At 47.1% G+C, this 27,931-nt stretch overlaps 1 protein-coding gene across 3 annotated transcripts in view; it reads right to left on the bottom strand.

Annotated features, from left to right (window-relative positions):
• Window positions 1-27,931, bottom strand: part of hmcn1 (hemicentin 1) — a 282,581-nt gene that overhangs the window by 186,612 nt on the left and 68,038 nt on the right. For all 3 annotated transcript variants that reach the window (XM_065009245.1, XM_065009247.1, XM_065009246.1), the window contains exons 6-8: window positions 25,697-25,803; window positions 959-1,079; window positions 356-634 (exon numbers count right to left, since the gene is read on the bottom strand). In XM_065009245.1, the coding sequence (XP_064865317.1) occupies window positions 356-634; window positions 959-1,079; window positions 25,697-25,803 (507 nt within the window). The remainder of the gene's footprint in view (window positions 1-355; window positions 635-958; window positions 1,080-25,696; window positions 25,804-27,931) is intronic.

The following is a 27,931-nucleotide window of genomic DNA, read 5'->3' as shown; positions in this document are numbered from 1 at the left end:
TAACATCCAGAACATGTACTAACATTGGGAACCCTAGTCTAAGACTATCCAGTGGGAAATATACAATTGAATTTATCTTAAACCACTTGTTTAGTGGATAATTGCTCAATCGCTATCAAACTTTGTATTCATGGATGGAACTCTTCATTTGTATCAATTTGTATTTTGTAATTGTATTAAATATTTTCTTCTCTTCGCTAAAAACAATCACTAAGAAAACACTGAAATATCTGGGGGGAGGAGTCACTGGGGGGTGGGTGGGGTCACTGGCTGCCTCCCAAATTCCTTATATAGTGTACTACTTGACCAGAGCCCTTTGCCACTGACAAAACCACTGTTAGTCCAGGTAACTGACCAGGAACAATACTGGAGAACGACACACTGGAGACCCTCTGGAACAGGAAGCCGTCCTTGTCATAACCTGTGACCCGCAGGAAGAAGGCCTCTTTCGGCGGGACAAACTCTGTGATGTTCCAGATGGTTCCTGTCAGGGGACTTCCCGTCCCAGTGTTGGGATAGTACCGCACTGGGAGAGTCTTAATCACACCGCCTGTGATTGATACAAGCTCCAGCCTATCAGCTCGCGCCGGATGGGACAGCCCTGTGGTGTTCAGCAGGATGTAAGTGGCGATACCTGGAGAGGGAGGGAGGGAGGGAGGTTAGGATAGAGGGAGGGAGGTAGGGAGGGAGGGAGGGGGAGAAAGGGGGAGAAAGGGGGAGGTTAGGAGACGACAATAAGAGGATGATAAGAATAGTGTCAAATTTGTCAGATTCATAAATCTCCAAATAATTTGAAAAAACTAATACCAAATATCCTTGAAACTTAAACATGAAATTAAGCTAAGGTAAAGCTCACAAAAGACAGCTATTTTTCCAAAAGGTAACATCCCACCATTTCCAGTCAAACTAAAGGAGCAGGTGTGTGATGGTACAATGTGGGTCACGTGACCTTACTGACCTTGAACTGGCCGGCTGGAGGTCATCTTGAAGTCCAGAGTGGGCTTCCTGGAAAATCCGGCCCGGAAGTCGATGGTGCTGACTCCTGAGATCCGGACTGAGTGTCTGCCCTCGCTAGACGTCTAGAGAGTAGGGAAATAGGTCAAAGGTTAGAATCATCTTAGGTCAGATTAGATTCTATTAGAGCAGTAGGGTACTGCAGTGGGGTCGCTAAAATCTATATATACACCATACCGTTCAAAGGTTTGGGGTCACATAAAAAAATAAAATAAAAAATTTAAACTTAGAAATGTCATTGTTTTTGAAAGAAAATCAAATGTTTTGTCCATTAAAATAACATTAAATTCATCAGAAATACAGTGCAGACATTGTTAATGTTGTAAATGACTATTGTAGCTGGAATGGAATATCTAATGGGATATCTACATAGGTGTACAGAGGCCCATTATCAGCAAACATCACTCCTGTGTTCCAATGGCACATTTTTATTTTATTTAACTAGGCAAGTCAGTTAAGAACAAATTCCTATTTTCAATGACGGCCTAGGAACAGTGGGTTAACTGACTTGTTCGGGGGCAGAACGAAAGATTTTTACCTGGTCTCCTTAGGGATTCGATCTTGTAACCGTTCAGTTACTAGTCCAACACTCTAACCATTAGGTTACCTCCACCCCATCAGCCTATCGACGTTGTGTTAGCTTATCCAAGTTTATCATTTTAAAAGGCTAATTGATTATTAGAATACCCTTTTGCAATTATGTTAGCACAGCTGAAAACTGTTGTTCTGATTAAAGAAGCAATAAAAGTGGCCTTCTTTAGATGAGTTGAGTATTTGGAGCATCAGCATTTGTGGGTTCGATTACAGACTCACAATGACCAGAAAAAATAACTTTCTTCTGAAACTCGTCAGTCAATTCTTGTTCTGAGAAATGAAGGCTATTCCATGCAAGAAATTGCCAAGAAACTGAAGATCTCGTACAACGCTGTGCACTACTCCCTTCACAGAACAGTTCAAACTGGCGCTAACCAGAATTGAATGAGGAGTGGGAGGCCCCGGTGCACAATTGAGTAAGAGGACAAGTACATTAGAGTGTCTAGTTTGAGAAACAGACACCTTAAAGTCCTCAACTGGCAGCTTCATTAAATAGTACCCGCAAAACACCAGTCTCAACGTCAACAGTGAAGAGGTGACTCCGGGATGCTGGCCTTCTAGACAGAGTTGCAAAGAAAAAGCCATATCTCAGACTAGCCAATAAAAATAAAAGATTAAGATGGGCAAAAGAACACAGACACTGGACAGAGGAAGATTGGAAAAAAGTGTTATGGACAGACAAATCTAAGTTTGAGGTGTTCGAATCACAAAGAAGAACAAAATTGTAGACCTGCACCAGGCTGGGAAGACTGAATCTGCAATAGGTAAGCAGCTTGGTTTGAAGAAATCAACTGTGGGAGCAATTATTAGGAAATGGAAGACATACAAGACCACAGATAATCTCCCTCGAACTGGGGCTCCACGCAAGATCTCACCCCGTGGGGTCAAAATGATCACAAGAACGGTGAGCAAAAATCCCAGAACCACACGAGGGGACCTAGTGAATGACCTGCAGAGAGCTGGGACCAAAGTAACAAAGCCTACCATCAGCAAGGGCATTGAAGATGGAACGTGGCTGGGTCTTTCAGCATGACAATGATCCCAAACACACCGCCCGGGCAACGAAGGAGTGGCTTCGTAAGAAACATTTCAAGGTCCTGGAGTGGTCTAGCCAGACTCCAGATCTCAACCCCATAGAACATCTTTGGAAGGAGTTGAAAGTCTGTGTTGCCCCGCAACAGCCCCAAAACATCACTGCTCTAGAGGAGATCTGCATGGAGGAATGGGCCAAAATACCAGCAACAGTGTGTGAAAACCTTGTGAAGACTTACAGAAAACATTTGACCTCTGTCATTGCCAACAAAGGGTATATAACAAAGTATTGAGATAAGCTTTTGTTATTGACCAAATACTTATTTTCCACCATAATTTGCAAATAAATTCATTAAAAATCCTACAACGTGATTTTCTGGATTTTTTTGCTCATTTTGTCTGTCATAGTTGAAGTGTACCTATGATGAAAATTACAGGCCTCTCTCATCTTTTTAAGTGGGAGAACTTGCACAATTGGTGGCTGACTAAATACTTTTTTTGCCCCACTGTAGGCTCTATTATCTCCATTGTAACAGGTCTTTTTAAGAGTCATTCTCCCAGTTATGGCCCCATCGTCTGCCCACTAAGCCCTGCTGTGGCTCTGTCCAGTGTGTCGCTCTACAGCCACTATTAGGCCACTTTAACAGTCACTACGGGGATTGTGCTTTAAGGCATTTGCTTTGTGACATTCCCCATTGAGCTGGATATTGCCACACACACACCTTTAAATGGCACCTGAATGGTGAAGACATTTGCCAGACTTGTACCTGCTCTCAATAGCCTTTGGTTTGGTTGGAGTGAGAGGAAGATGTATTGATGCATTGATATTCATCATCTTCTTGAAAGAGTAGTCAAGTCCTTTTCTTAATGGTTAGACAGTATATCAGTATATCTCTTTCTATAAGACTTGTCATTGTTACTGATACTGACTAGACTACAGTGAACTCTTTTGATTGTAAAGGTGAGGATTTTCCCTGTTTCACCAACCTTTATTTCAATGTAATGACTAAGTGTTTATTTGAGGCCTGCTTCAAAGAGCTGCAGTATAATGAAGAACCCATAACGCCAGCTTATCTTCTCCCTGATTATAGTACTCATGTTTGTCAAATTAAAGCACCACTGACTGACTGACAGACAAACTGAAAGATCAAGTTGTTGGGGAATTGTAGATGTTGCTATAAATCATCATAGGCATTTTTCAATGTCAGGGCTTGACAGACTGATACTCTTTCTCCCACTTCAGTCACTGTAAATGTCTTGTTTATACAAGTGGAAATGGTTGCCATACTTCCCTCCGTAGTCATAGTTCGCTCCAAGATCAACTTGTGGAACTCTGCTTTACACAAATTGGCTGAAAATACAAAGTATTATTATTTTGATCCTCAGATGTTGCCCAAAGTACACAGTCTTGTTGGAAAATGGTGTTCAATTTTATGTAAATGCTTTGGCTTTTCTTGAATTGGAGACATGATCATAATCATTCTGGCACAGCCATCTTGGATCCACCATACCGGCACAGCCATCTTGGATCCACCATACCGGCACAGCCATCTTGGATCAACCATACCGGCACAGCCATCTTGGATCCACCATACCGGCACAGCCATCTTGGATCCACCATACCGGCACAGCCATCTTGGATCCACCATACCGGCACAGCCATCTTGGATCCACCATACCGGCACAGCCATCTTGGATCAACCATACCGGCACAGCCATTGTAAGCTTATCACATTGTTATGTTTTAACTTTAGAAACGGTCATAAAATATTTGAATAACTGTGGTGATGGCTTAAGCAGACCAAGTTTAGAGACATCATCATGACACCCTGCTCCTAACCAGTGTTTAGTGACATCATCATGACACCCTGCTCCTAACCAGTGTTTAGTGACATCATCATGAAACCCCGCTCCTAACCAGTGTTTAGTGACATCATCATGAAACCCTGCTCCTAACCAGTGTTTAGTGACATCATCATGAAACCCTGTTCCTAACCAGTGTTTAGTGACATCATCATGACACCCTGTTCCTAACCAGTGTTTAGTGACATCATCATGACACCCTGTTCCTAACCAGTGTTTAGTGACATCATCATGAAACCCTGCTCCTAACCAGTGTTTAGTGACATCATCATGACACCCTGCTCCTAACCAGTGTTTAGTGACATCATCATGAAATCCTGCTCTTAACCAGTGTTTAGTGACATCATCATGAAACCCTGCTCTTAACCAGTGTTTAGTGACATCATCATGACACCCTGCTCCTAACCAGTGTTTAGTGACATCATCATGAAACCCTGCTCCTAACCAATGTTTAGTGACATCATCATGAAACCCTGCTCCTAACCAATGTTTAGTGACATCATCATGACACCCTGCTCCTAACCAGTGTTTAGTGACATCATCATGAAACCCCGCTCCTAACCAGTGTTTAGTGACATCATCATGAAACCCTGCTCCTAACCAGTGTTTAGTGACATCATCATGAAACCCCGCTCCTAACCAGTGTTTAGTGACATCATCATGAAACCCCGCTCCTAACCAGTGTTTAGTGACATCATCATGAAACCCTGCTCCTAACCAGTGTTTAGTGACATCATCATGACACCCTGTTCCTTTAGTGACATCATCATGAAACCCTGTTCCTAATCAGTGTTTAGTGACATCATCATGACACCCTGTTCCTAACCAGTGTTTAGTGACATCATCATGACACCCTGTTCCTAACCAGTGTTTAGTGACATCATCATGAAACCCTGCTCCTAACCAGTGTTTAGTGACATCATCATGACACCCTGCTCCTAACCAGTGTTTAGTGACATCATCATGAAATCCTGCTCTTAACCAGTGTTTAGTGACATCATCATGAAACCCTGCTCCTAACCAGTGTTTAGTGACATCATCATGAAACCCCGCTCCTAACCAGTGTTTAGTGACATCATCATGAAACCCCGCTCCTAACCAGTGTTTAGTGACATCATCATGAAACCCTGTTCCTAACCAGTGTTTAGTGACATCATCATGAAACCCTGTTCCTAACCAGTGTTTAGTGACATCATCATGACACCCTGTTCCTAACCAGTGTTTAGTGACATCATCATGACACCCTGTTCCTAACCAGTGTTTAGTGACATCATCATGACACCGTGTTCCTAACCAGTGTTTAGTGACATCATCATGAAACCCTGCTCCTAACCAGTGTTTAGTGACATCATCATGAAACCCTGCTTTTTATCAACTCTATTGTGATGGATTCTAAACTTGTATGACACAAACCACTGTATACAGTAGGTTTAGGATACAGATGCAGACATTGTCATTATGTGTGATCCCACTTCACAAACAACACTCCAATACAGTGGTATTCAAACTCTTTAAGCGGGGACCCATTTTTTTTGCCAGAATTTCAGGGGACACCATTTTTTCCCATAATAATCTATTGCGATCACACTACAAATCTAATGACACAACCTTCAAATCTGTACATATAGATTTTAACATAAAAAATAACCTTCAATTCATTGCATTTTCATCTCTTATCAACTAATATTTTTCAAATATGTTTGTATATTGTCCCATACAATAATCTGTACTCTTAATATTTTGCCCCCCCCACAAAAAAAGACATATATATATATACAGTGGGGCAAAAAAGTATTTAGTCAGCCACCAATTGTGCAAGTTCTCCCACTTAAAAAGATGGCCTGTAATTTTCATCATAGGTACACTTCAACTATGACAGACAAAATGGAGAAAAAAATCCAGAAAATCACATTGTAGGATTTTTTATGAATTTATTTGCAAATTATGGTGGAAAATAAGTATTTGGTCAATAACAAAAGTTTATCTCAATACTTTGTTATATACCCTTTGTTGGCAATGACAGAGGTCAAACGTTTTCTGTAAGTCTTCACAAGGTTTTCACACACTGTTGCTGGTATTTTGGCCAATTCCTCCATGCAGATCTCCTCTAGAGCAGTGATGTTTTGGGGCTGTTGCGGGGCAACACAGACTTTCAACTCCCTCCAAAGATTTTCTATGGGGTTGAGATCTGGAGACTGTAGACCACTCCAGGACCTTGAAATGCTTCTTACGAAGCCACTCCTTCGTTGCCCGGGCGGTGTGTTTGGGATCATTGTCATGCTGAAAGACCCAGCCACGTTTCATCTTCAATGCCCTTGCTGATGGAATGAGGTTTTCACTCAAAATCTCACAATACATGGCCCCATTCATTCTTTCCTTTACACGGATCAGTTGTCCTGGTCCCTTTGCAGAAAAACAGCCCGAAAGTATGATGTTTCCACCCCATGCTTCACAGTAGGTATGGTGTTCTTTGGATGCAACTCAGCATTCTTTGTCCTCCAAACATGACGAGTTGAGTTTTTACCAAAAAGTTATATTTTGGTTTCATTTGACCATATGATATTCTCCCAATCTTCTTCTGGATCATCCAAATGCTCTCTAGCAAACTTCAGACGGGCCTGGACATGTACTGGCTTAAGCAGGGGGACACGTCTGGCACTGCAGGATTTGAGTCCCTGGCGGCGTAGTGTGTAGGCTTTGTTACTTTGGTCCCAGCTCTCTGCAGGTCATTCACTAGGTGGTTCTGGGATTTTTGCTCACCGTTATTGGGATCATTTTGACCCCACGGGGTGAGATCTTGCGTGGAGCCCCAGATCGAGGGAGATTATCAGTGGTCTTGTATGTCTTCCATTTCCTAATAATTGCTCCCACAGTTGAAAAGGACCAAGCGGCGTGGTGACAGGCAGCGGCAGCAGGGGCAAAGAAGTCTGGATTATACGACTTGGGAGGAAATAGACAGGTGGGCGGTCCACCCAGGGAGAGTGCCGGAGCCCGCCTGGGATTCGCTGGAGCAGTGCGAAGAGGGTTATAGGAGAATGGAGTTGAAGAGACGAACACGGCAGCGCGGATGGAAGCCCGAGAGTCAGCCCCAAAAATGTCTTGGAGGGGGCACAGGTAGAGTGTGGCAGAGTCAGGAGTCAGACCTGAGCCAACTCCCCCTGTTTATCGTAAGGAGCCAATGAGGAAACCAGAACCAGAGCCGGTGTTGGAGGTGAGTGAAGCAGAGACTGTGAAGGAGTTAATGGGGAAATTGGAGGAGAGAGTTATGAGGGAGTTGCTGTGTTGGTTCATGAGGCACGCAATTCGCCCGACGGAGCGTGTCGGGATTTGATGACACCTGGGTCAGCTCTCCATACTCGTCCTGAGGTGCGTGCTAGTCGGCTGGGGAAGATAGTGTCAGCCTCACGCATCAGGCCTCCTGTGCACCTCCCTAGCCTTGCACGTCCTGTGCCAGCTCAGCGCTACAGTGCGCCTAGCAGTGCTAACCGTGGCGGGCGTGGTACTGGTCAGGCACCGTGTTATGCGGTGGAACGCACGGTGTCCCCAGTACGCGTGCTTAGCCCGGGACGCTACATCTCAGCTCCTCACATCTGCCGGGCTAGGGTGAAGATCCAGCCAGGGCGGTTGGTGCCAGCCCTGCTCTCAAGACCTCCAGTACGCCTTCACGGTCCGGTCCATCCAGTGCCACCTCCACACACCAGCCCTCCGGTGGCAGCTCCCCACACCAGGCTTCCTGTGCGTGTCCTCGGCCCAGTACCACCAGTGCCAGCACCACGCATCAGGCCTACAGTGCAACTCGCCTGTCCAGCGCTGTCGGAGCCTTCCTCCTCTCCAGCGCTGCCGGAGTCTCCCGCCTGTCCAGCGCTGTCGGAATCTTCCTCCTCTCCAGCCTGTCCAGCAATGTCAGAGCCTTACTCCTCTACAGCGCTGCCCGAGTCTCCCGCCTGTTCAGCGCTGTCAGAGCTGTCAGTCTGCAAGGGGCTGCCAGAGCTGTCAGTCTGCAAGGAGCCACCAGAGCTGCCAGTCAGCATGGAGCAGCCAGAGCCGCCAGTCAGCATGGATCAGCCAGAGCCGCCAGTCAGCATGGATCAGCCAGAGCCGCCAGTCAGCATGGAGCAGCCAGAGCACCCAGTCAGCATGGAGCAGCCAGAGCCGCCAGTCTGCCAGGATCCGCCAGTCAGCCAGGATCTTCCAGATCCGCCATTCAGCCAGGATCCGCCATTCAGCCAGGATCCGCCATTCAGCCAGGATCCGCCAGTCAGCCAGGATCTGCCAGAGCCGCCAGTCAGCCAGGATCTGCCGGAACCACCAGTCAGCCAGGATCTGCCAGAACCACCAGCCAGCCAGGATCTGCCAGAGCCATCAACATGCCTGAGCTTCCTCTCAGTCCTGAGCTTCCTCTCAGTCCCGAGCTACCCCTCAGTCCCGAGCTACCCCTCAGTCGCGAGCTACCCCTCAGTCCCGAGCTATCCCTCAGTCCCGAGCTACCTCAGTCCCGAGCTGTCCCTCAGTCCGGAGCTGCCCCTCAGTCCAGTAGGGCCCTTGGTTAGGGTTACTAGGCCTAGTTTGGCGAGGGTCGCATATCTAAGGACACAATGCAAGTGGACTAAGACTTTGTTGGAGTGGGGTCCACGTCCCGCGCCGGAGCCACCACCGTGGACAGACGCCCACCCGGACCCTCCCCTATGGGTTTAGGTGTGCGGCCGGGAGTCCGCACCTTGGGGGGAGGTTCTGTCACGCCCTGGTCTTAGTATTTTGTGTTTTCTTTATTATTTTGGTTAGGCCAGGGTGTGACATGGGTTTATTATGTGGTGTGTTTTGTCTTGGGGTTTTTGTAGGTATTGGGATTGTGGTATAGTGGGGTTGTCTAGAAAATTCTATGGTTGCCTGGAGTGGTTCTCAATCATCATATCGTTGTCTCTGATTGGGAACCATATTTAGGCAGCCATATCCTTTGAGTGTTTCGTGGGTGATTGTTCCTGTCTCAGTGTTTGTTTGCACCAGAATAGGCTGGTTTTCACGTTACGTTCCTTGTTTTGTATTGGTCGTGTTTATCTTTTATTAAAGATTATTCAAAATAACCACGCTGCATTTTGGTCCGCCTCTCCTTCGACGGAAGAAAACCGTAACATACAGGCCTCTCTCATCTTTTTAAGTGGGAGAACTTGCACAATTGCTGGCTGACTAAATACTTTTTTGCCCCACTGTATATATATGTATTTTTTTGATGATGTCACTAAACACTGGTTAGGAGCAGGGTATCATGATGATGTCACTAAACACTGGTTAGGAGCAGGGTGTCATGATGATGTCACTAAACACTGGTTAGGAGCAGGGTTTCATGATGATGTCTCTAAACTTGGTCTGCTTAAGCCATCACCTCAGTTATTCAAATATTTTATGACCGTTTCTAAAGTTAAAACATAACAATGTGATAAGCTTAGAATGGCTGTGCCGGTATGGTGGATCCAAGATGGCTGTGCCAGTATGGTGGATCCAAGATGGCTGTGCCAGTATGGTGGATCCAAGATGGCTGTGCCGGTATGGTGGATCCAAGATGGCTGTGCCGGTATGGGGGATCCATGATGGCTGTGCCAGTATGGTGGATCCAAGATGGCTGTGCCGGTATGGTGGATCCAAGATGGCTGTGCCAGTATGGTGGATCCAAGATGGCTGTGCCAGTATGGTGGATCCAAGATGGCTGTGCCGGTATGGTGGATCCAAGATGGCTGTGCCAGTATGGTGGATCCATGATGGCTGTGCCAGTATGGTGGATCCAAGATGGCTGTGCCGGTATGGTGGATCCAAGATGGCTGTGCCGGTATGGTGGATCCAAGATGGCTGTGCCGGTATGGTTGATCCAAGATGGCTGTGCCGGTATGGTGGATCCAAGATGGCTGTGCCGGTATGGTTGATCCAAGATGGCTGTGCCGGTATGGTGGATCCAAGATGGCTGTGCCAGAATGATTATGATCATGTCTCCAATTCAAGAGAAGCCAAAGCATTTACATAAAATTGAACACCATTTTCCAACAAGACTGTGTACTTTGGGCAACATCTGAGGATCAAAATAATAATACTTTGTATTTTCAGCCAATTTGCGTAAAGCAGAGTTCCCCAAGTTGATCTTGGAGCGAACTATGACTACGGAGGGAAGTATGGCAGCCATTTCCACTTGTATAAACAAGACATTTACAGTGACTGAAGTGGGAGAAAGAGTATCAGTCTGTCAAGCCCTGACATTGAAAAATGCCTATGATGATTTATAGCAACATCTACAATTCCCCAACAACTTGATCTTTCAGTTTGTCTGTCAGTCAGTCAGTGGTGCTTTAATTTGACAAACATGAGTACTATAATCAGGGAGAAGATGAGCTGGCGTTATGGGCTCTTCATTATACTGCAGCTCTTTGAAGCAGGCCTCAAATAAACACTTAGTCATTACATTGAAATAAAGGTTGGTGAAACAGGGAAAATCCTCACCTTTACAATCAAAAGAGTTCACTGTAGTCTAGTCAGTATCAGTAACAATGACAAGTCTTATAGAAAGAGATATACTGATATATTGTCTAACCATTAAGAAAAGGACTTGACTACTCTTCCAAGAAGATGATGAATATCAATGCATCAATACATCTTCCTCCCACTCCAACCAAACCAAAGGCTATTGAGAGCAGGTACAAGTCTGGCAAATGTCTTCACCATTCAGGTGCCATTTAAAGGTGTGTGTGTGGCAATATCCAGCTCAATGGGGAATGTCACAAAGCAAATGCCTTAAAGCCAATCCCCGTAGTGACTGTTAAAGTGGCCTAATAGTGGCTGTAGAGCGACACACTGGGCAGAGCCACAGCAGGGCTTAGTGGGCAGACGATGGAGTTTATAACTGGGAGAATGACTCTTAAAAAGACCTGTTACAACGGAGATAATAGAGCCTACAGTGGGGCAAAAAAGTATTTAGTCAGCCACCAATTGTGCAAGTTCTTCCACGTAAAAAGATGAGAGAGGCCTGTAATTTTCATCATAAGTACACTTCAACTATGACAGACAAAATGAGAAAAAAGATCCAGAAAATCACATTGTAGGATTTTTAATGAATTTATTAGCAAATTATGATGGAAATAAGTATTTGGTCACCTACAAACAAGCAAGATTTCTGGCTCTCACAGACCTGTAACCTCCTCCACAACCTCAAACTGTCTTTAAGAGGCTCCTCTGTCCTCCACTCGTTACCTGTATTAATGGCACCTGTTTGAACTTGTTATCAGTATAAAAGACACCTGTACACAACCTCAAACAGTCACACTCCAAACTCCACTATGGCCAACACCAAAGAGCTGTCAAAGGACACCAGAAACAAAATTGTAGACCTGCACCAGGCTGGGAAGACTGAATCTGCAATAGGTAAGCAGCTTGGTTTGAAGAAATCAACTGTGGGAGCAATTATTAGGAAATGGAAGACATACAAGACCACCGATAATCTCCCTTGATCTGGGGCTCCACGCAAGATCTCACCCCGTGGGGTCAAAATGATCACAATAACGGTGAGCAAAAATCCCAGAACCACACGGGGGGACCTAGTGAATGACCTGCAGAGAGCTGGGACCAAAGTAACAAAGCCTACCATCAGTAACACACTACGCCGCCAGGGACTCAAATCCTGCAGTGCCAGACGTGTCCCCCTGCTTAAGCCAGTACATGTCCAGGCCCGTCTGAAGTTTGGTAGAGAGCATTTGGATGATCCAGAAGAAGATTGGGAGAATGTCATATGGTCAGATGAAACCAAAATATAACTTTTTGGTAAAAACTCAACTCAACTCCTTATTAAGGGTTGTCCCTTGGATTGCCTGAATTAAGGTGAATACTGTAATAACTATCCTGTTAGCAACCAGTGTCAGGGTGGGTCCACCAGAGAGAAAGACAAAGGACTCAGGTTAATTATGTCTTTTTTAAGTGCCTTCCACTGGCTTGGTTGGAGGCTGACCTTCACACCTTCAGTTGGTCAGCAGCACCAGACACAGACTCTCATCAGCTATGAATCCAACCCTGATCTGAAAACATCCCCAGTACTCTCAGAGGGACATCTTGAAACACTGATCCGGCGTCAAACGGAAAAACATTCTTCATTCTCTTTTTTTCCTCCTCTTTGTCTTCTTTGGCAAGAGAAGTCCCGTCCCGGAGTCACTTAAAGATACAGTCTTGCTGCTGTCCCCTGCTTCTTTTACAAATCAATGTTTTCTCTGAGCTCCAGGAGGACCGGTGCTGCTGCCGTCTCCAGAGCACAGAGAGATGGAACGGGACAGGCAGGCTGCCACTGCAGCTTTCCCTCTGGGTTGTTCGCATACTTTTCAAGTTACAACCTTCCTGAACTATTATCATGGGCCATAAAACACCACGCAGTATGAAGCCAAGACGTGCTCATTGCTAAGGAGACCAACCTGGTGTATCCCTGCGAGAGGAAAGCACACACACACACACACACTCTCTGGAACAAATATCTAAGTGAGTGCCTGGATATCCAAGGAGGAACGGGGGGGCATGTTGTGATGGAAGGGGACAGGTTATGATGGAGAGGGACAGGTTGTGATGGAGGGGGACAGGTTATGATGGAGGGGGGGGTGATGTGAACCAGCAACCAATTAAAGACAGATTAAAAAGGATCAAACTCCTTCACACACAATCTATGCCAAGGTGTCATGGTCCATTACCATGACTGAACCACACAGCATGGCACAAGCATAGAAATCCCCTCAAAACTATTCACCTAAACCCATTGGATGGCCTGGGAAACACTGCTTTAGTATGTGTGCAGTGCGGAAAAGGTTCACATTCTTTCAGGGGAACTCTGTGTGGGGGGAGGGGACAGGTTGTGATGGAGGGGACAGGTTGTGATGGAGGGGACAGGTTGTGTGGGGGAGGGGACAGGTTGTGATGGAGGGGAACTCTGTGTGTGGGGGAGGGGGACAGGTTGTGATGGAGGCGAACTCTGTGTGGGGGAGGGGGACAGGTTGTGATTGAGGGCAACTCTGTGTGTGGGGGGAGGGGGACAGGTTGTGATGGAGGGGAACTCGGTGTGTGGGGGAGGGGGACAGGTTGTGATGGAGGGGAACTCGGTGTGTGGGGGAGGGGGACAGACAGCAGAATGGTGTGGACGTACCACAACAACAGAATGGTGTGGGTGTACCACAACAACAGAATGGTGTGGGTTTAACACAACAACAGAATGGTGTGGGCGTAACACAACAACAGAATGGTGTGGGTGTACCACAACAACAGAATGGTGTGGGTTTAACACAACAACAGAATGGTGTGGGCGTAACACAACAACAGAATGGTGTGGGCGTACCACAACGACAGAATGGTGTGGGTTTAACACAACAACAGAATGGTGTGGACGTACCACAACGACAGAATGGTGTGGGCGTAACACAACAACAGAATGGTGTGGGCGTAACACAACGACAGAATGGTGTGGACGTACCACAACAAAAGAATGGTGTGGACGTACCACAACAACAGAATGGTGTGGACGTACCACAACAACAGAATGGTGTGGACGTAACACAACAACAGAATGGTGTGGACGTACCACAACAACAGAATGGTGTGGACGTACCACAACAACAGAATGGTGTGGGCGTAACACAACAACAGAATGGTGTGGACGTAACACAACAACAGAATGGTGTGGACGTACCACAACAACAGAATGGTGTGGACGTACCACAACAACAGAATGGTGTGGACGTACCACAACAACAGAATGGTGTGGGCGTACCACAACAACAGAATGGTGTGGACGTACCACAACAACAGAATGGTGTGGGCGTACCACAACAACAGAATGGTGTGGGCGTACCACAACAACAGAATGGTGTGGACGTACCACAACAACAGAATGGTGTGGACGTACCACAACAACAGAATGGTGTGGGCGTACCACAACAACATAATGGTGTGGACGTACCACAACAACAGAATGGTGTGGGCGTACCACAACAACAGAATGGTGTGGGCGTACCACAACAACAGAATGGTGTGGACGTACCACAACAACAGAATGGTGTGGGCGTACCACAACAACAGAATGGTGTGGGCGTACCACAACAACAGAATGGTGTGGGCGTACCACAACAACAGAATGGTGTGGGCGTACCACAACAACAGAATGGTGTGGACGTACCACAACAACAGAATGGTGTGGGCGTACCACAACAACAGAATGGTGTGGACGTACCACAACAACAGAATGGTGTGGACGTACCACAACAACAGAATGGTGTGGGTTTACCACAACAGCAGAATGGTGTGGGTTTACCACAACAACAGAATGGTGTGGGCGTACCACAACAACAGAATGGTGTGGACGTAACACAACAACAGAATGGTGTGGACGTACCACAACAACAGAATGGTGTGGACGTACCACAACAACAGAATGGTGTGGACGTACCACAACAACAGAATGGTGTGGGCGTACCACAACAACAGAATGGTGTGGGCGTACCACAACAACAGAATGGTGTGGACGTACCACAACAACAGAATGGTGTGGACGTAACACAACAACAGAATGGTGTGGACGTAACACAACAACAGAATGGTGTGGACGTAACACAACAACAGAATGGTGTGGGTTTAACACAACAACAGAATGGTGTGGACGTAACACAACAACAGAATGGTGTGGACGTAACACAACAACAGAATGGTGTGGACGTACCACAACAACAGAATGGTGTGGACGTACCACAACAACAGAATGGTGTGGACGTAACACAACAACAGAATGGTGTGGACGTAACACAACAACAGAATGGTGTGGACGTAACACAACAACAGAATGGTGTGGGTTTAACACAACAACAGAATGGTGTGGACGTAACACAACAACAGAATGGTGTGGGCGTACCACAACAACAGAATGGTGTGGGTTTACCACAACAGCAGAATGGTGTGGGATTAACACAACAGCAGAATGGTGTGGACGTACCACAACAACAGAAAGGTGTGGACGTACCACAACAACAGAATGGTGTGGACGTAACACAACAACAGAATGGTGTGGACGTAACACAACAACAGAATGGTGTGGGTTTAACACAACAACAGAATGGTGTGGACGTAACACAACAACAGAATGTGTGGACGTAACACAACAACAGAATGGTGTGGACGTACCACAACAACAGAATGGTGTGGACGTACCACAACAACAGAATGGTGTGGACGTAACACAACAACAGAATGGTGTGGACGTAACACAACAACAGAATGGTGTGGACGTAACACAACAACAGAATGGTGTGGGTTTAACACAACAACAGAATGGTGTGGACGTAACACAACAACAGAATGGTGTGGGCGTAACACAACAACAGAATGGTGTGGGCGTACCACAACAACAGAATGGTGTGGACGTAACACAACAACAGAATGGTGTGGACGTAACACAACAACAGAATGGTGTGGGCGTAACACAACAACAGAATGGTGTGGGCGTACCACAACAACAGAATGGTGTGGACGTAACACAACAACAGAATGGTGTGGGCGTAACACAACAACAGAATGGTGTGGGCGTACCACAACAACAGAATGGTGTGGGCGTACCACAACAACAGAATGGTGTGGACGTACCACAACAACAGAATGGTGTGGGCGTACCACAACAACAGAATGGTGTGGACGTAACACAACAACAGAATGGTGTGGGTTTAACACAACAACAGAATGGTGTGGGCGTACCACAACAACAGAATGGTGTGGACGTACCACAACAACAGAATGGTGTGGACGTACCACAACATATATATATATTTTTCTAATCGAACGATTAGAAACGTAACCGCTGTTTTTTGGTAATCCAAGCGTTCATTACTGTCACAGCCCTCTACTCTAGAGGCACTGGGAATGTCTGAATGGTCAAAGCGCGGTCAGGGGTAAAGTCTTGTGGGGTTGTGTTTAGACTGTGGAGGAAGAAGACAAAACAAATCGGAACTTTTCACCTTAGAGCAGCCATACTAAACCCAGCCTAAAGCTCAGTTTATAACATACTTAGTTTAAAATAGACTTACCACAGTCAGAACAGTTACAGAATGTTGTAAAACAGCATTTTTCACCATCAAAACATGGCGAAACACAGTCATCACACAGACAAATCCAAAAACAAAAGCCTACCTGTAACATTGAGTACAGCCAACAGCCCTAGGTAGCAGTGGCTAAACATAGCCATTTCACTGCTCTGTCTGTAAGGGTTAAGTGAGACAGCTCAGCATGATATTAACCTCTGGAAGACACAGCCGGTCAGAGAACGGAACAGATACCGCTAGAGATACATCCACCTCTAGTGAGTCAACCACAACACAGTCAGACTAGTCTACTGGTTCAACCTCTAGTCAACCACAACACAGACACACTAGTCCACTTGTTCAACTTCTAGTCAACCACAACACAGACAGACTAGTCCACTGGTACAACCTCTAGTCAACCACAATACAGTCAGACTAGTCCACTGGTACAACCTCTAGTCAACCACAATACAGTCAGACTAGTCCACTGGTTCAACACATAGTCAACCACAATACAGTCACACTAGTCCACTGGTTCAACTTCTAGTCAACCACAACACAGACAGACTAGTCTACTGGTTCAACCTCTAGTCAACCACAACACAGACACACTAGTCCACTTGTTCAACTTCTAGTCAACCACAACACAGACAGACTAGTCCACTGGTTCAACCTCTAGTCAACCACAGTCAGCCTAGTCCACTGGTTCAATATCTAGTTAACCACAGTCAGACTAGTCCACTGGTTCAACCTCTAGTCAACCACAATACAGTCAGTCTAGTCCACTGATTCAACCTCTAGTCAACCACAATACAGTCAGACTAGTCCACTGGTTCAACCTCTAGTCAACCACAATACAGTCAGACTAGTCCACTGGTTCAACCTCTAGTCAACCACAATACAGTCAGACTAGTCCACTGGTTCAACCTCTAGTCAACCACAATACAGTCAGACTAGTCTACTGGTACAACCTCTATTCAACCACAATACAGTCAGACTAGTCTACTGGTTCAACCTCTAGTCAACCACAATACAGTCACACTAATCCACTGGTTCAACCTCTAGTCAACCACAATACAGTCAGACTAGTCCACTGGTTCAACCTCTAGTCAACCACAATACAGTCAGACTAGTCTACTGGTTCAACCTCTAGTCAACCACAATACAGTCAGACTAGTCTACTGGTTCAACCTCTGGTCAACCACAGTCAGACTAGTCCACTGGTACAACCTCTAGTCAACCACAGTCAGACTAGTCCACTGGTACAACCTCTAGTCAACCACAGTCAGACTAGTCAACTGGTACAAACTCTGTGTCAACCACAATCAGACTAGTCCACTGGTACAACCTCTAGTTAACCACAATCAGACTGGTCCACTGGTACAAACTCTGTGTCAACCACAGTCAGACTAGTCCACTGGTACAACCTCTAGTCAACCACAGTCAGACTTGTCCACTGGTTCCACTATGTCAACCACAGTCAAGCTAGTCCACTGGTTCCACTGTGTCAGACACAGTCAGGCTAGTCCACTGGTTCCTCTGTGTCAACCACAGTCAGGCTAGTCCACTAGTTCCTCTGTGTCAGGCACAGTCAGGGTAGTCCACTGGTTCCTCTTTGTCAACCACAGTCAGGCTAGTCCACTAGTTCCTCTGTGTCAAACACAGTCAGGCTAGTCCACTGGTTCCTCTGTGTCAAACACAGTCAAGCTAGTCCACTGGTTCCACTGTGTCAACCACAGTCAGGCTAGTCCACTAGTTCCTCTGTGTCAAACACAGTCAGGCTAGTCCACTGGTTCCTCTGTGTCAAACACAGTCAGGCTAGTCCACTGGTTCCTCTGTGTCAACCACAGTCAGGCTAGTCCACTGGCTCCTCTGTGTCAAACACAGTCAGGCTAGTCCACTAGTTCCTCTGTGTCAAACACAGTCAAGCTAGTCCACTGGTTCCACTGTGTCAAACACAGTCAGGCTAGTCCACTGGTTCCTCTGTGTCAACCACAGTCAGACTAGTCCACTGGTTCCACTATGTCAACCACAGTCAGGCTAGTCCACTGGTTCCTCTGTGTCAACCACAGTCAGGCTAGTCCACTGGTTCCTCTGTGTCAACCACAGTCATGCTAGTCCACTAGTTCCTCTGTGTCAAACACAGTCAGGCTAGTCCACTAGTTCCTCTGTGTCAAACACAGTCAGGCTAGTCCACTGGTTCCTCTGTGTCAACCACAGTCAGGCTAGTCCACTAGTTCCTCTGTGTCAACCACAGTCAGGCTAGTCCACTAGTTCCTCTGTGTCAACCACAGTCAGGCTAGTCCACTGGTTCCTCTGTGTCAAACACAGTCAGGCTAGTCCACTAGTTCCTCTGTGTCAAACACAGTCAGGCTAGTCCACTAGTTCCTCTGTGTCAAACACAGTCAGGCTAGTCCACTGGTTCCTCTGTGTCAACCACAGTCAGGCTAGTCCACTAGTTCCTCTGTGTCAACCACAGTCAGGCTAGTCCACTAGTTCCTCTGTGTCAACCACAGTCAGGCTAGTCCACTGGTTCCTCTGTGTCAACCACAGTCAGGCTAGTCCACTGGTTCCACTATGTCAACCACAGTCAGGCTAGTCCACTGGTTCCTCTGTGTCAACCACAGTCAGGCTAGTCCACTGGTTCCACTATGTCAACCACAGTCAGGCTAGTCCACTGGTTCCTCTGTGTCAACCACAGTCAGACTATTCCACTGGTCCCTCTGTGTCAACCACAGTCAGACTAGTCCACTAGTTCCTCTGTGTCAATCACAGTCAGGCTAGTCCACTAGTTCCTCTGTGTCAGACACAGTCAGGCTAGTCCACTGGTTCCTCTGTGTCAAACACAGTCAGGCTAGTCCACTGGTTCCTCTGTGTCAACCACGGTCAGACTAGTCCACTAGTTCCTCTGTGTCAACCACAGTCAGGCTAGTCCACTGGTTCCACTGTGTCAACCACAGTCAGGCTAGTCCACTGGTTCCTCTGTGTCAAACACAGTCAGGCTAGTCCACTGGTTCCTCTGTGTCAACCACAGTCAGGCTAGTCCACTGGTTCCTCTGTGTCAACCACAGTCAGGCTAGTCCACTAGTTCCTCTGTGTCAACCACAGTCAGGCTAGTCCACTAGTTCCTCTGTGTCAAACACAGTCAGGCTAGTCCACTGGTTCCTCTGTGTCAACCACAGTCAGGCTAGTCCACTGGTTCCTCTGTGTCAACCACAGTCAGGCTAGTCCACTAGTTCCTCTGTGTCAAACACAGTCAGGCTAGTCCACTAGTTCCTCTGTGTCAACCACAGTCAGACTAGTCCTTCCACAAGATTGCACACATACTAATCAGGTTTAAAGACTTACTCTGTGAACCAGAACATATAATAATAAGTCGCTCTGGATAAGAGCGTCTGCTAAATGACTTAAATGTAAATGTAAATAGTAAAACAACAGTAGTGTGGCTCTGAGCAGGGAAGTATGAGGTCATGGTGGCTAGTGGACTGGGGCTTAATGGGAGTAGGGGAGGGAGGGGCCAGAAAACAGAGAGACATGACATGAAAGAGCCCGAGGAGTGATATGCAAGGACGCGGGCGGTTCGGCCGGAGCCATTGCTGCGACAACCTCAGTTAATAACAACACTTGACAAGAACCAAAACTCTGAGGAACAAAAAAATATACCTCTTGAGACTTCAGCCTCAACTACAGCAGCCAGATCTACAGAGAAATTGGTCATCAATCTGTCCGGCTCGCTGCTCAGACCGTACACCACCAGCTCACCCCACCCAACTAAACTCCCCCTCAGGAGGCTAGTCCACCCAGGGAGGAAGGACATCATCTTTCCTTTCATCCCTCTTTTTCATAAATCATCCCTGGCTACAAACACAGTACACAGAACACAGCAGTGGCAAGGACAGTGGCTAGGACAGTGACTAGGACAGTGACTAGGACATGTAGGACAGGGGATAGGACATGTAGGACAGTGGCTAGGACATGTAGAACAGTGGCTAGGACAGTGGCTAGGACAGTGACTAGGACAGTGACTAGGACATGTAGGACAGTGGATAGGACATGTAGGAAAGTGGCTAGGACATGTAGAACAGTGGCTAGGACAGTGGCTAGGACAGTGACTAGGACATGTAGGACAGTGGAAAGGACATGTAGGACAGTGGCTAGGACATGTAGAACAGTGGCTAGGACATGTAGGACAGTCGCTAAGACATGTAGGACAGTGGCTAGGACAGTGGATAGGACATGTAGGACAGTGGCTAGAACATGTAGGACAGTGACTAGGACATGTAGGACAGTGGCTTGGACATGTAGGACAGTGGCTAGGACATGTAGGACAGTGGCTAGGACATGTAGGACAGTGGCTAGAACATGTAGGACAGTGACTAGGACATGTAGGACAGTGGCTAGAACATGTAGGACAGTGGCTAGGACATGTAGGACAGTGACTAGGACATGTAGGACAGTGGCTTGGACATGTAGGACAGTGGCTAGGACATGTAGGACAGTGGCTAGGACATGTAGGACAGTGGCTAGAACATGTAGGACAGTGACTAGGACATGTAGGACAGTGGCTTGGACATGTAGGACAGTGGCTAGGACAGTGGCCAGGACAAGTAGAACAGTGGCTTGGACATGTAGGACAGTGGCTAAGACATGTAGGACAGTGGCTAGGACAGTGGCTAGGACATGTAGGACAGTGGCTAGGACATGTAGGACAGTGGCTAGGACATGTAGGACAGTGGCTAAGACATGTAGGACAGTGGCTAGAACATGTAGGACAGTGACTAGGACATGTAGGACAGTGGCTTGGACATGTAGAACAGTGGCTAAGACATGTGGGACAGTGGCTAGGACATGTAGGACAGTGGCTTGGACATGTAGGACAGTGGCTAGGACATGTAGGACAGTGACTAAGACATGTAGGACAGTGACTAGGACATGTAGGACAGTGGATAAGACATGTAGGACAGTGGCTAGGACAGTGACTAGGACATGTAGGACAGTGGCTAGGACATGTAGGACAGTGGCTAGGACATGTAGGACAGTGACTAGGACATGTAGGACAGTGGCTAAGACATGTAGGACAGTGGCTAGGACAGTGGCTAGGACATGTAGGGCAGTGGCTAGGACATGAAGGATAGTGGCTAGGACATGTAGGACAGTGGCTAGGACATGTAGGACAGTGGCTAAGACATGTAGGACAGTGGCTAGGACAGTGGCTAGGACAGTAGATAGGACATGTAGGACAGTGGCTAGGACATGTAGGACAGTGGCTAGGACATGTAGGACAGTGGCTAAGACATGTAGGACAGTGGCTAGGACAGTGGCTAGGACAGTGGATAGGACATGTAGGACAGTGGCTTGGACATGTAGAACAGTGGCTAGGACATGTAGGACAGTGGCTTGGACATGTAGGACAGTGGCTAGGACAGTGGCTAGGACAGTAGATAGGACATGTAGGACAGTGGCTAGGACATGTAGGACAGTGGCTAGGACATGTAGGACAGTGGCTAAGACATGTAGGACAGTGGCTAGGACAGTGGCTAGGACAGTGGATAGGACATGTAGGACAGTGGCTTGGACATGTAGAACAGTGGCTAGGACATGTAGGACAGTGGCTTGGACATGTAGGATAGTGGCTTGGACATGTAGGACAGTGGCTAGGACAGTGGCTTGGACATGTAGGACAGTGGCTAGGATAGTGTCTTGGACATGTAGGACAGTGGCTAGGACCGTGGCTTGGACATGTAGGACAGTGGCTAGGACAGTGGCTTGGACATGTAGGACAGTGGCTAGGACAGTGGCTAGGACAGTGGCTTGGACAGTGGCTTGGACACATAGAACAGTGGCTAGGACAGTGGCTAGGACATGGGCTCCGGGCAGCCGAGCGGAAATGGAGGAAAACTCGCCTCCCTGCGGACCTGGCATCCTTTCACTCCCTCCTCTCTACATTTTCCTCTTCTGTCTCTGCTGCTAAAGCCACTTTCTACCACTCTAAATTCCAAGCATCTGCCTCTAACCCTAGGAAGCTCTTTGCCACCTTCTCCTCCCTCCTGAATCCTCCTCCCCCCCCTCCTCCCTCTCTGCAGATGACTTCGTCAACCATTTTGAAAAGAAGGTCGACGACATCCGATCCTCGTTTGCTAAGTCAAACGACACCGCTGGTTCTGCTCACACTGCCCTACCCTGTGCTCTGACCTCTTTCTCCCCTCTCTCTCCAGATGAAATCTCGCGTCTTGTGACGGCCGGCCGCCCAACAACCTGCCCGCTTGACCCTATCCCCTCCTCTCTTCTCCAGACCATTTCCGGAGACCTTCTCCCTTACCTCACCTCGCTCATCAACTCATCCCTGACCGCTGGCTACGTCCCTTCCGTCTTCAAGAGAGCGAGAGTTGCACCCCTTCTGAAAAAACCTACACTCGATCCCTCCGATGTCAACAACTACAGACCAGTATCCCTTCTTTCTTTTCTCTCCAAAACTCTTGAACGTGCCGTCCTTGGCCAGCTCTCCCGCTATCTCTCTCAGAATGACCTTCTTGATCCAAATCAGTCAGGTTTCAAGACTAGTCATTCAACTGAGACTGCTCTTCTCTGTATCACGGAGGCGCTTCGCACTGCTAAAGCTAACTCTCTCTCCTCTGCTCTCATCCTTCTAGACCTATCGGCTGCCTTCGATACTGTGAACCATCAGATCCTCCTCTCCACCCTCTCCGAGTTGGGCATCTCCCGGCGCGGCCCACGCTTGGATTGCGTCCTACCTGACAGGTCGCTCCTACCAGGTGGCGTGGCGAGAATCTGTCTCCTCACCACGTGCTCTCACCACTGGTGTCCCCAGGGCTCTGTTCTAGGCCCTCTCCTATTCTCGCTATACACCAAGTCACTTGGCTCTGTCATAACCTCACATGGTCTCTCCTATCATTGCTATGCAGACGACACACAATTAATCTTCTCCTTTCCCCCTTCTGATGACCAGGTGGCGAATCGCATCTCTGCATGTCTGGCAAACATATCAGTGTGGATGACGGATCACCACCTCAAGCTAAACCTCGGCAAGACGGAGCTGCTCTTCCTCCCGGGGAAGGACTGCCCGTTCCATGATCTCGCCATCACGGTTGACAACTCCATTGTGTCCTCCTCCCAGAGCGCTAAGAACCTTGGCGTGACCCTGGACAACACCCTGTCGTTCTCAACTAACATCAAGGCGGTGGCCCGTTCCTGTAGGTTCATGCTCTACAACATCCGCAGAGTACGCCCCTGCCTCACACAGGAAGCGGCGCAGGTCCTAATCCAGGCACTTGTCATCTCCCGTCTGGATTACTGCAACTCGCTGTTGGCTGGGCTCCCTGCCTGTGCCATTAAACCCCTACAACTCATCCAGAACGCCGCAGCCCGTCTGGTGTTCAACCTTCCCAAGTTCTCTCACGTCACCCCGCTCCTCCGCTCTCTCCACTGGCTTCCAGTTGAAGCTCGCATCCGCTACAAGACCATGGTGCTTGCCTACGGAGCTGTGAGGGGAACGGCACCTCAGTACCTCCAGGCTCTGATCAGGCCCTACACCCAAACAAGGGCACTGCGTTCATCCACCTCTGGCCTGCTCGCCTCCCTACCACTGAGGAAGTACAGTTCCCGCTCAGCCCAGTCAAAACTGTTCGCTGCTCTGGCCCCCCAATGGTGGAACAAACTCCCTCACGACGCCAGGACAGCGGAGTCAAACACCACCTTCCGGAGACACCTGAAACCCCACCTCTTTAAGGAATACCTAGGATAGGATAAAGTCATCCTTCTCACCCCCCTTAAAAGATTTAGATGCACTATTGTAAAGTGGCTGTTCCACTGGATGTCATAAGGTGAATGCACCAATTTGTAAGTCGCTCTGGATAAGAGCGTCTGCTAAATGACTTAAATGTAAAATGTAAATGTAGAACAGTGGCTAGGACATGTAGGACAGTGGCTAGGACATGTAGGATAGTGGCTAGGACATGTAGGATAGTGGCTCGGACATGTAGGACAGTGGATAGGACATTTAGGACAGTGGCTAGGATATGTAGGACATTGACTGGGACATGTAGGACAGTGGCTAGGACAAGTAGAAACAGTGACTAGGACATGTAGAACAGTGGCTAGGACATGTAGAACAGTGGCTAGGATATGTAGGACATTGGCTAGGACAGTGGCTAGGACATGGAAAGTGGCCCCACAGGGGCTTTCAGAGACTAAACAGCGCCCCTCACGCCCCCTCCTCATACGACAACAAATCACTCACGTAAAAATGTGTAATTTCCTGTCTGACAGCGTTGACATTATGGGCACTGTTTGCGCTCACCTCACAGCAAGGGGGCAGGGCCCTGAAATACAGTTCCATTGGCCCTGGAACCCAAAACAAAAACCGAACACTGGAACCCAACATTGAAACCCAACACTGGAACCCAACATTGAAACCCAACACTGGAACAGAACACTGGAACCCAACTCTAGAACTCAACACTAGAACCCAATTCTAGAACCCAATACTGAAACCCAACACAGAAACTGAACACTGGAACCCAACATTGAAACGCAACACTGGAACAGAACACTGGAACCCAACACTGAAACCCAACACTGGAACTGAACACAGGAACTGAACACTGGGGGCCCTGGCACAAAACAAATCAGACCATGGCACATCAATCAGACCATCAGACCATCAGACCATCAGCCCATCAGACCATCAGACGATCAGACGATCAGCCCATCAGACCATCAGACCGTCAGACCGTCAGACCATCAGACCATCAGACCATCAGACCGCTACGGAGAGCCAACTCTGAAGAATAAAGAATGTCTTCTTCTCTATCATTCCAGTCTTACAGTAGGTCAGCAGACAGATGCTTCAACTGAAGCATGGCTTATCAATTACATCTGCACACCTTGATGTATTACTGTAGTAATTCAGGATTAGTGTCTTGCTCAAGGGACCAGCAGAAGTAGCGTAGAGCCTCCTGGGTGTGTGCTGATCGGTAGGCCATACTGCTGACCTATAAAAGTCATTTTTTTACAACTACTCCAGCTTACTTTAAGCGTGAGAGAGGAAATCCCTAAATATTTTGGACAAACATTTCCGTGTGAGGAATGAGGAATTTATTGTTTACCTTAATGGACCACATTCCAGGCTCCGGATCCTTGATGTTGACGACTCTGGCAGAGTTAGGAATGTGCAGGAGTTCCGTCAGACCATCGCTCTTCCCGACGAGCTTCCCTGTTTGGAAATACATTTACATTTTATTTGCAGCCAAACAAACCAAACAAACGTCATCATCTCAGAGCTAAAACAATAGAATTGAACTCATCAAACTAATATTGAGCTGAAACCAAATCAAATTGTATTTATCACATGCGCCGAATACCACTTTACGTGAAATGCTTACTTACGAGCCATATTCCCAACGATGCAGAGTTAAGAAATAATAATCAGATACAAATAGTAACACAAGAGGAATGAAATACAAAATGGATCTATATCCTGTGCAGGGAGTACCAGTACCAGATCATTGTGCAGGGAGTACCAGTACCAGGTCATTGTGCAGGGAGTACCAGTACCAGATCATTGTGCAGGGAGTACCAGTACCAGATCATTGTGCAGGGAGTACCAGTACCAGATCATTGTGCAGGGAGTACCAGTACCAGATCATTGTGCAGGGAGTACCAGTACCAGATCATTGTGCAGGGAGTACCAGTACCAGATCATTGTGCCCAGTATCATTGTGCAGGGAGTACCAGTACCAGATCATTGTGCAGGGAGTACCAGTACCAGATCATTGTGCAGGGAGTACCAGTACCAGATCATTGTGCAGGGAGTACCAGTACCAGATCATTGTGCAGGGAGTACCAGTACCAGATCATTGTGCAGGGAGTACCAGTACCAGATCATTGTGCAGGGAGTACCAGTACCAGATCATTGTGCAGGGAGTACCAGTACCAGATCATTGTGCAGGGAGTACCAGTACCAGATCATTGTACAGGGAGTACCAGTACCAGATCATTGTGCAGGAGTACCAGTACCAGATCATTGTGCAGGGAGTACCAGTACCAGATCATTGTGCAGGGAGTACCAGTACCAGATCATTGTGCAGGGAGTACCAGTACCAGATCATTGTGCAGGGAGTACCAGTACCAGATCATTGTGCAGGGAGTACCAGTACCAGGTCATTGTACAGGGAGTACCAGTACCAGATCATTGTGCAGGGAGTACCAGTACCAGATCATTGTGCAGGGAGTACCAGTACCAGGTCATTGTACAGGGAGTACCAGTACCAGATCATTGTGCAGGGAGTACCAGTACCAGATCATTGTGCAGGGAGTACCAGTACCAGATCATTGTGCAGGGGTACGAGGTATTTGAGGTAGATATGTACATGAAGGCAGGGTCAAGTGACTAGGCATCAGGATAGATAATAACAAGGTATTTGAGGTAGATATGTACATGAAGGCAGGGTAAAGTGACTAGGCATCAGGATAGATAATAACAAGGTATTTGAGGTAGATATGTACATGAAGGCAGGGTAAAGTGACTAGGCATCAGGATAGATAATAACAAGGTATTTGAGGTAGATATGTACATGAAGGCAGGGTAAAGTGACTAGGCATCAGGATAGATAATAACAAGGTATTTGAGGTAGATATGTACATGAAGGCAGGGTCAAGTGACTAGGCATCAGGATAGATAATAACAAGGTATTTGAGGTAGATATGTACATGAAGGCAGGGTAAAGTGACTAGGCAGCAGGATAGATAATAATAAGGTACTAGAGGTAGATATGTACATGAAGGCAGGGTAAAGTGACAAGGCATAAAAATAGATCATAATAAGAGTAAAACAAAGAACAGACTATCAGCAGTAAATGGTGAGTGTAAAAGTGTGTGTGTGTTTTATGTGTGTGTGTGTATGTACTGTATGTGTGTGGGTTTTGTGTGAGTGTTAATGTAGTGTGTACGAGTGTGTATATAGTATATACACTGAGTGTACAAAACATTAGGAACACCTTTCTAATATTGAGTTGCACCGCCCCAGTTGAATATGAAAAACCCAGCAGCGTTTCAGTTCTTGACATAAACCGGTGCGCCTGGCACCTACTACCATACCCCGTGTAAAAGACACTTCAATCTTTTGTCTTGCCATGTCTCAATTGTCTCAAGGCTATTTATTTAACCTGTCTCCTCCCCTTCATTTACACTAATTGAAGTATATTTAAAATTTGACATCAATAAGGGATCATAGCTTTCACCTGGATTCACCTTGTCAGTCTATGTCATGGAAAGAGCATGTGTTCATAATGTTTTGTGCATTCAGTGTATAGTCTTGTGAGTGCAAATAGTCGGTGGATGAT

The sequence above is a fragment of the Oncorhynchus nerka genome, linkage group LG24 (genome assembly GCF_034236695.1).
Source record: "Oncorhynchus nerka isolate Pitt River linkage group LG24, Oner_Uvic_2.0, whole genome shotgun sequence".
Classification (NCBI taxonomy): Eukaryota; Metazoa; Chordata; class Actinopteri; order Salmoniformes; family Salmonidae; genus Oncorhynchus; species Oncorhynchus nerka.
Note: the sequence above shows the minus strand (reverse complement) of the source record. Positions and strands in the feature narration are given on the sequence as shown.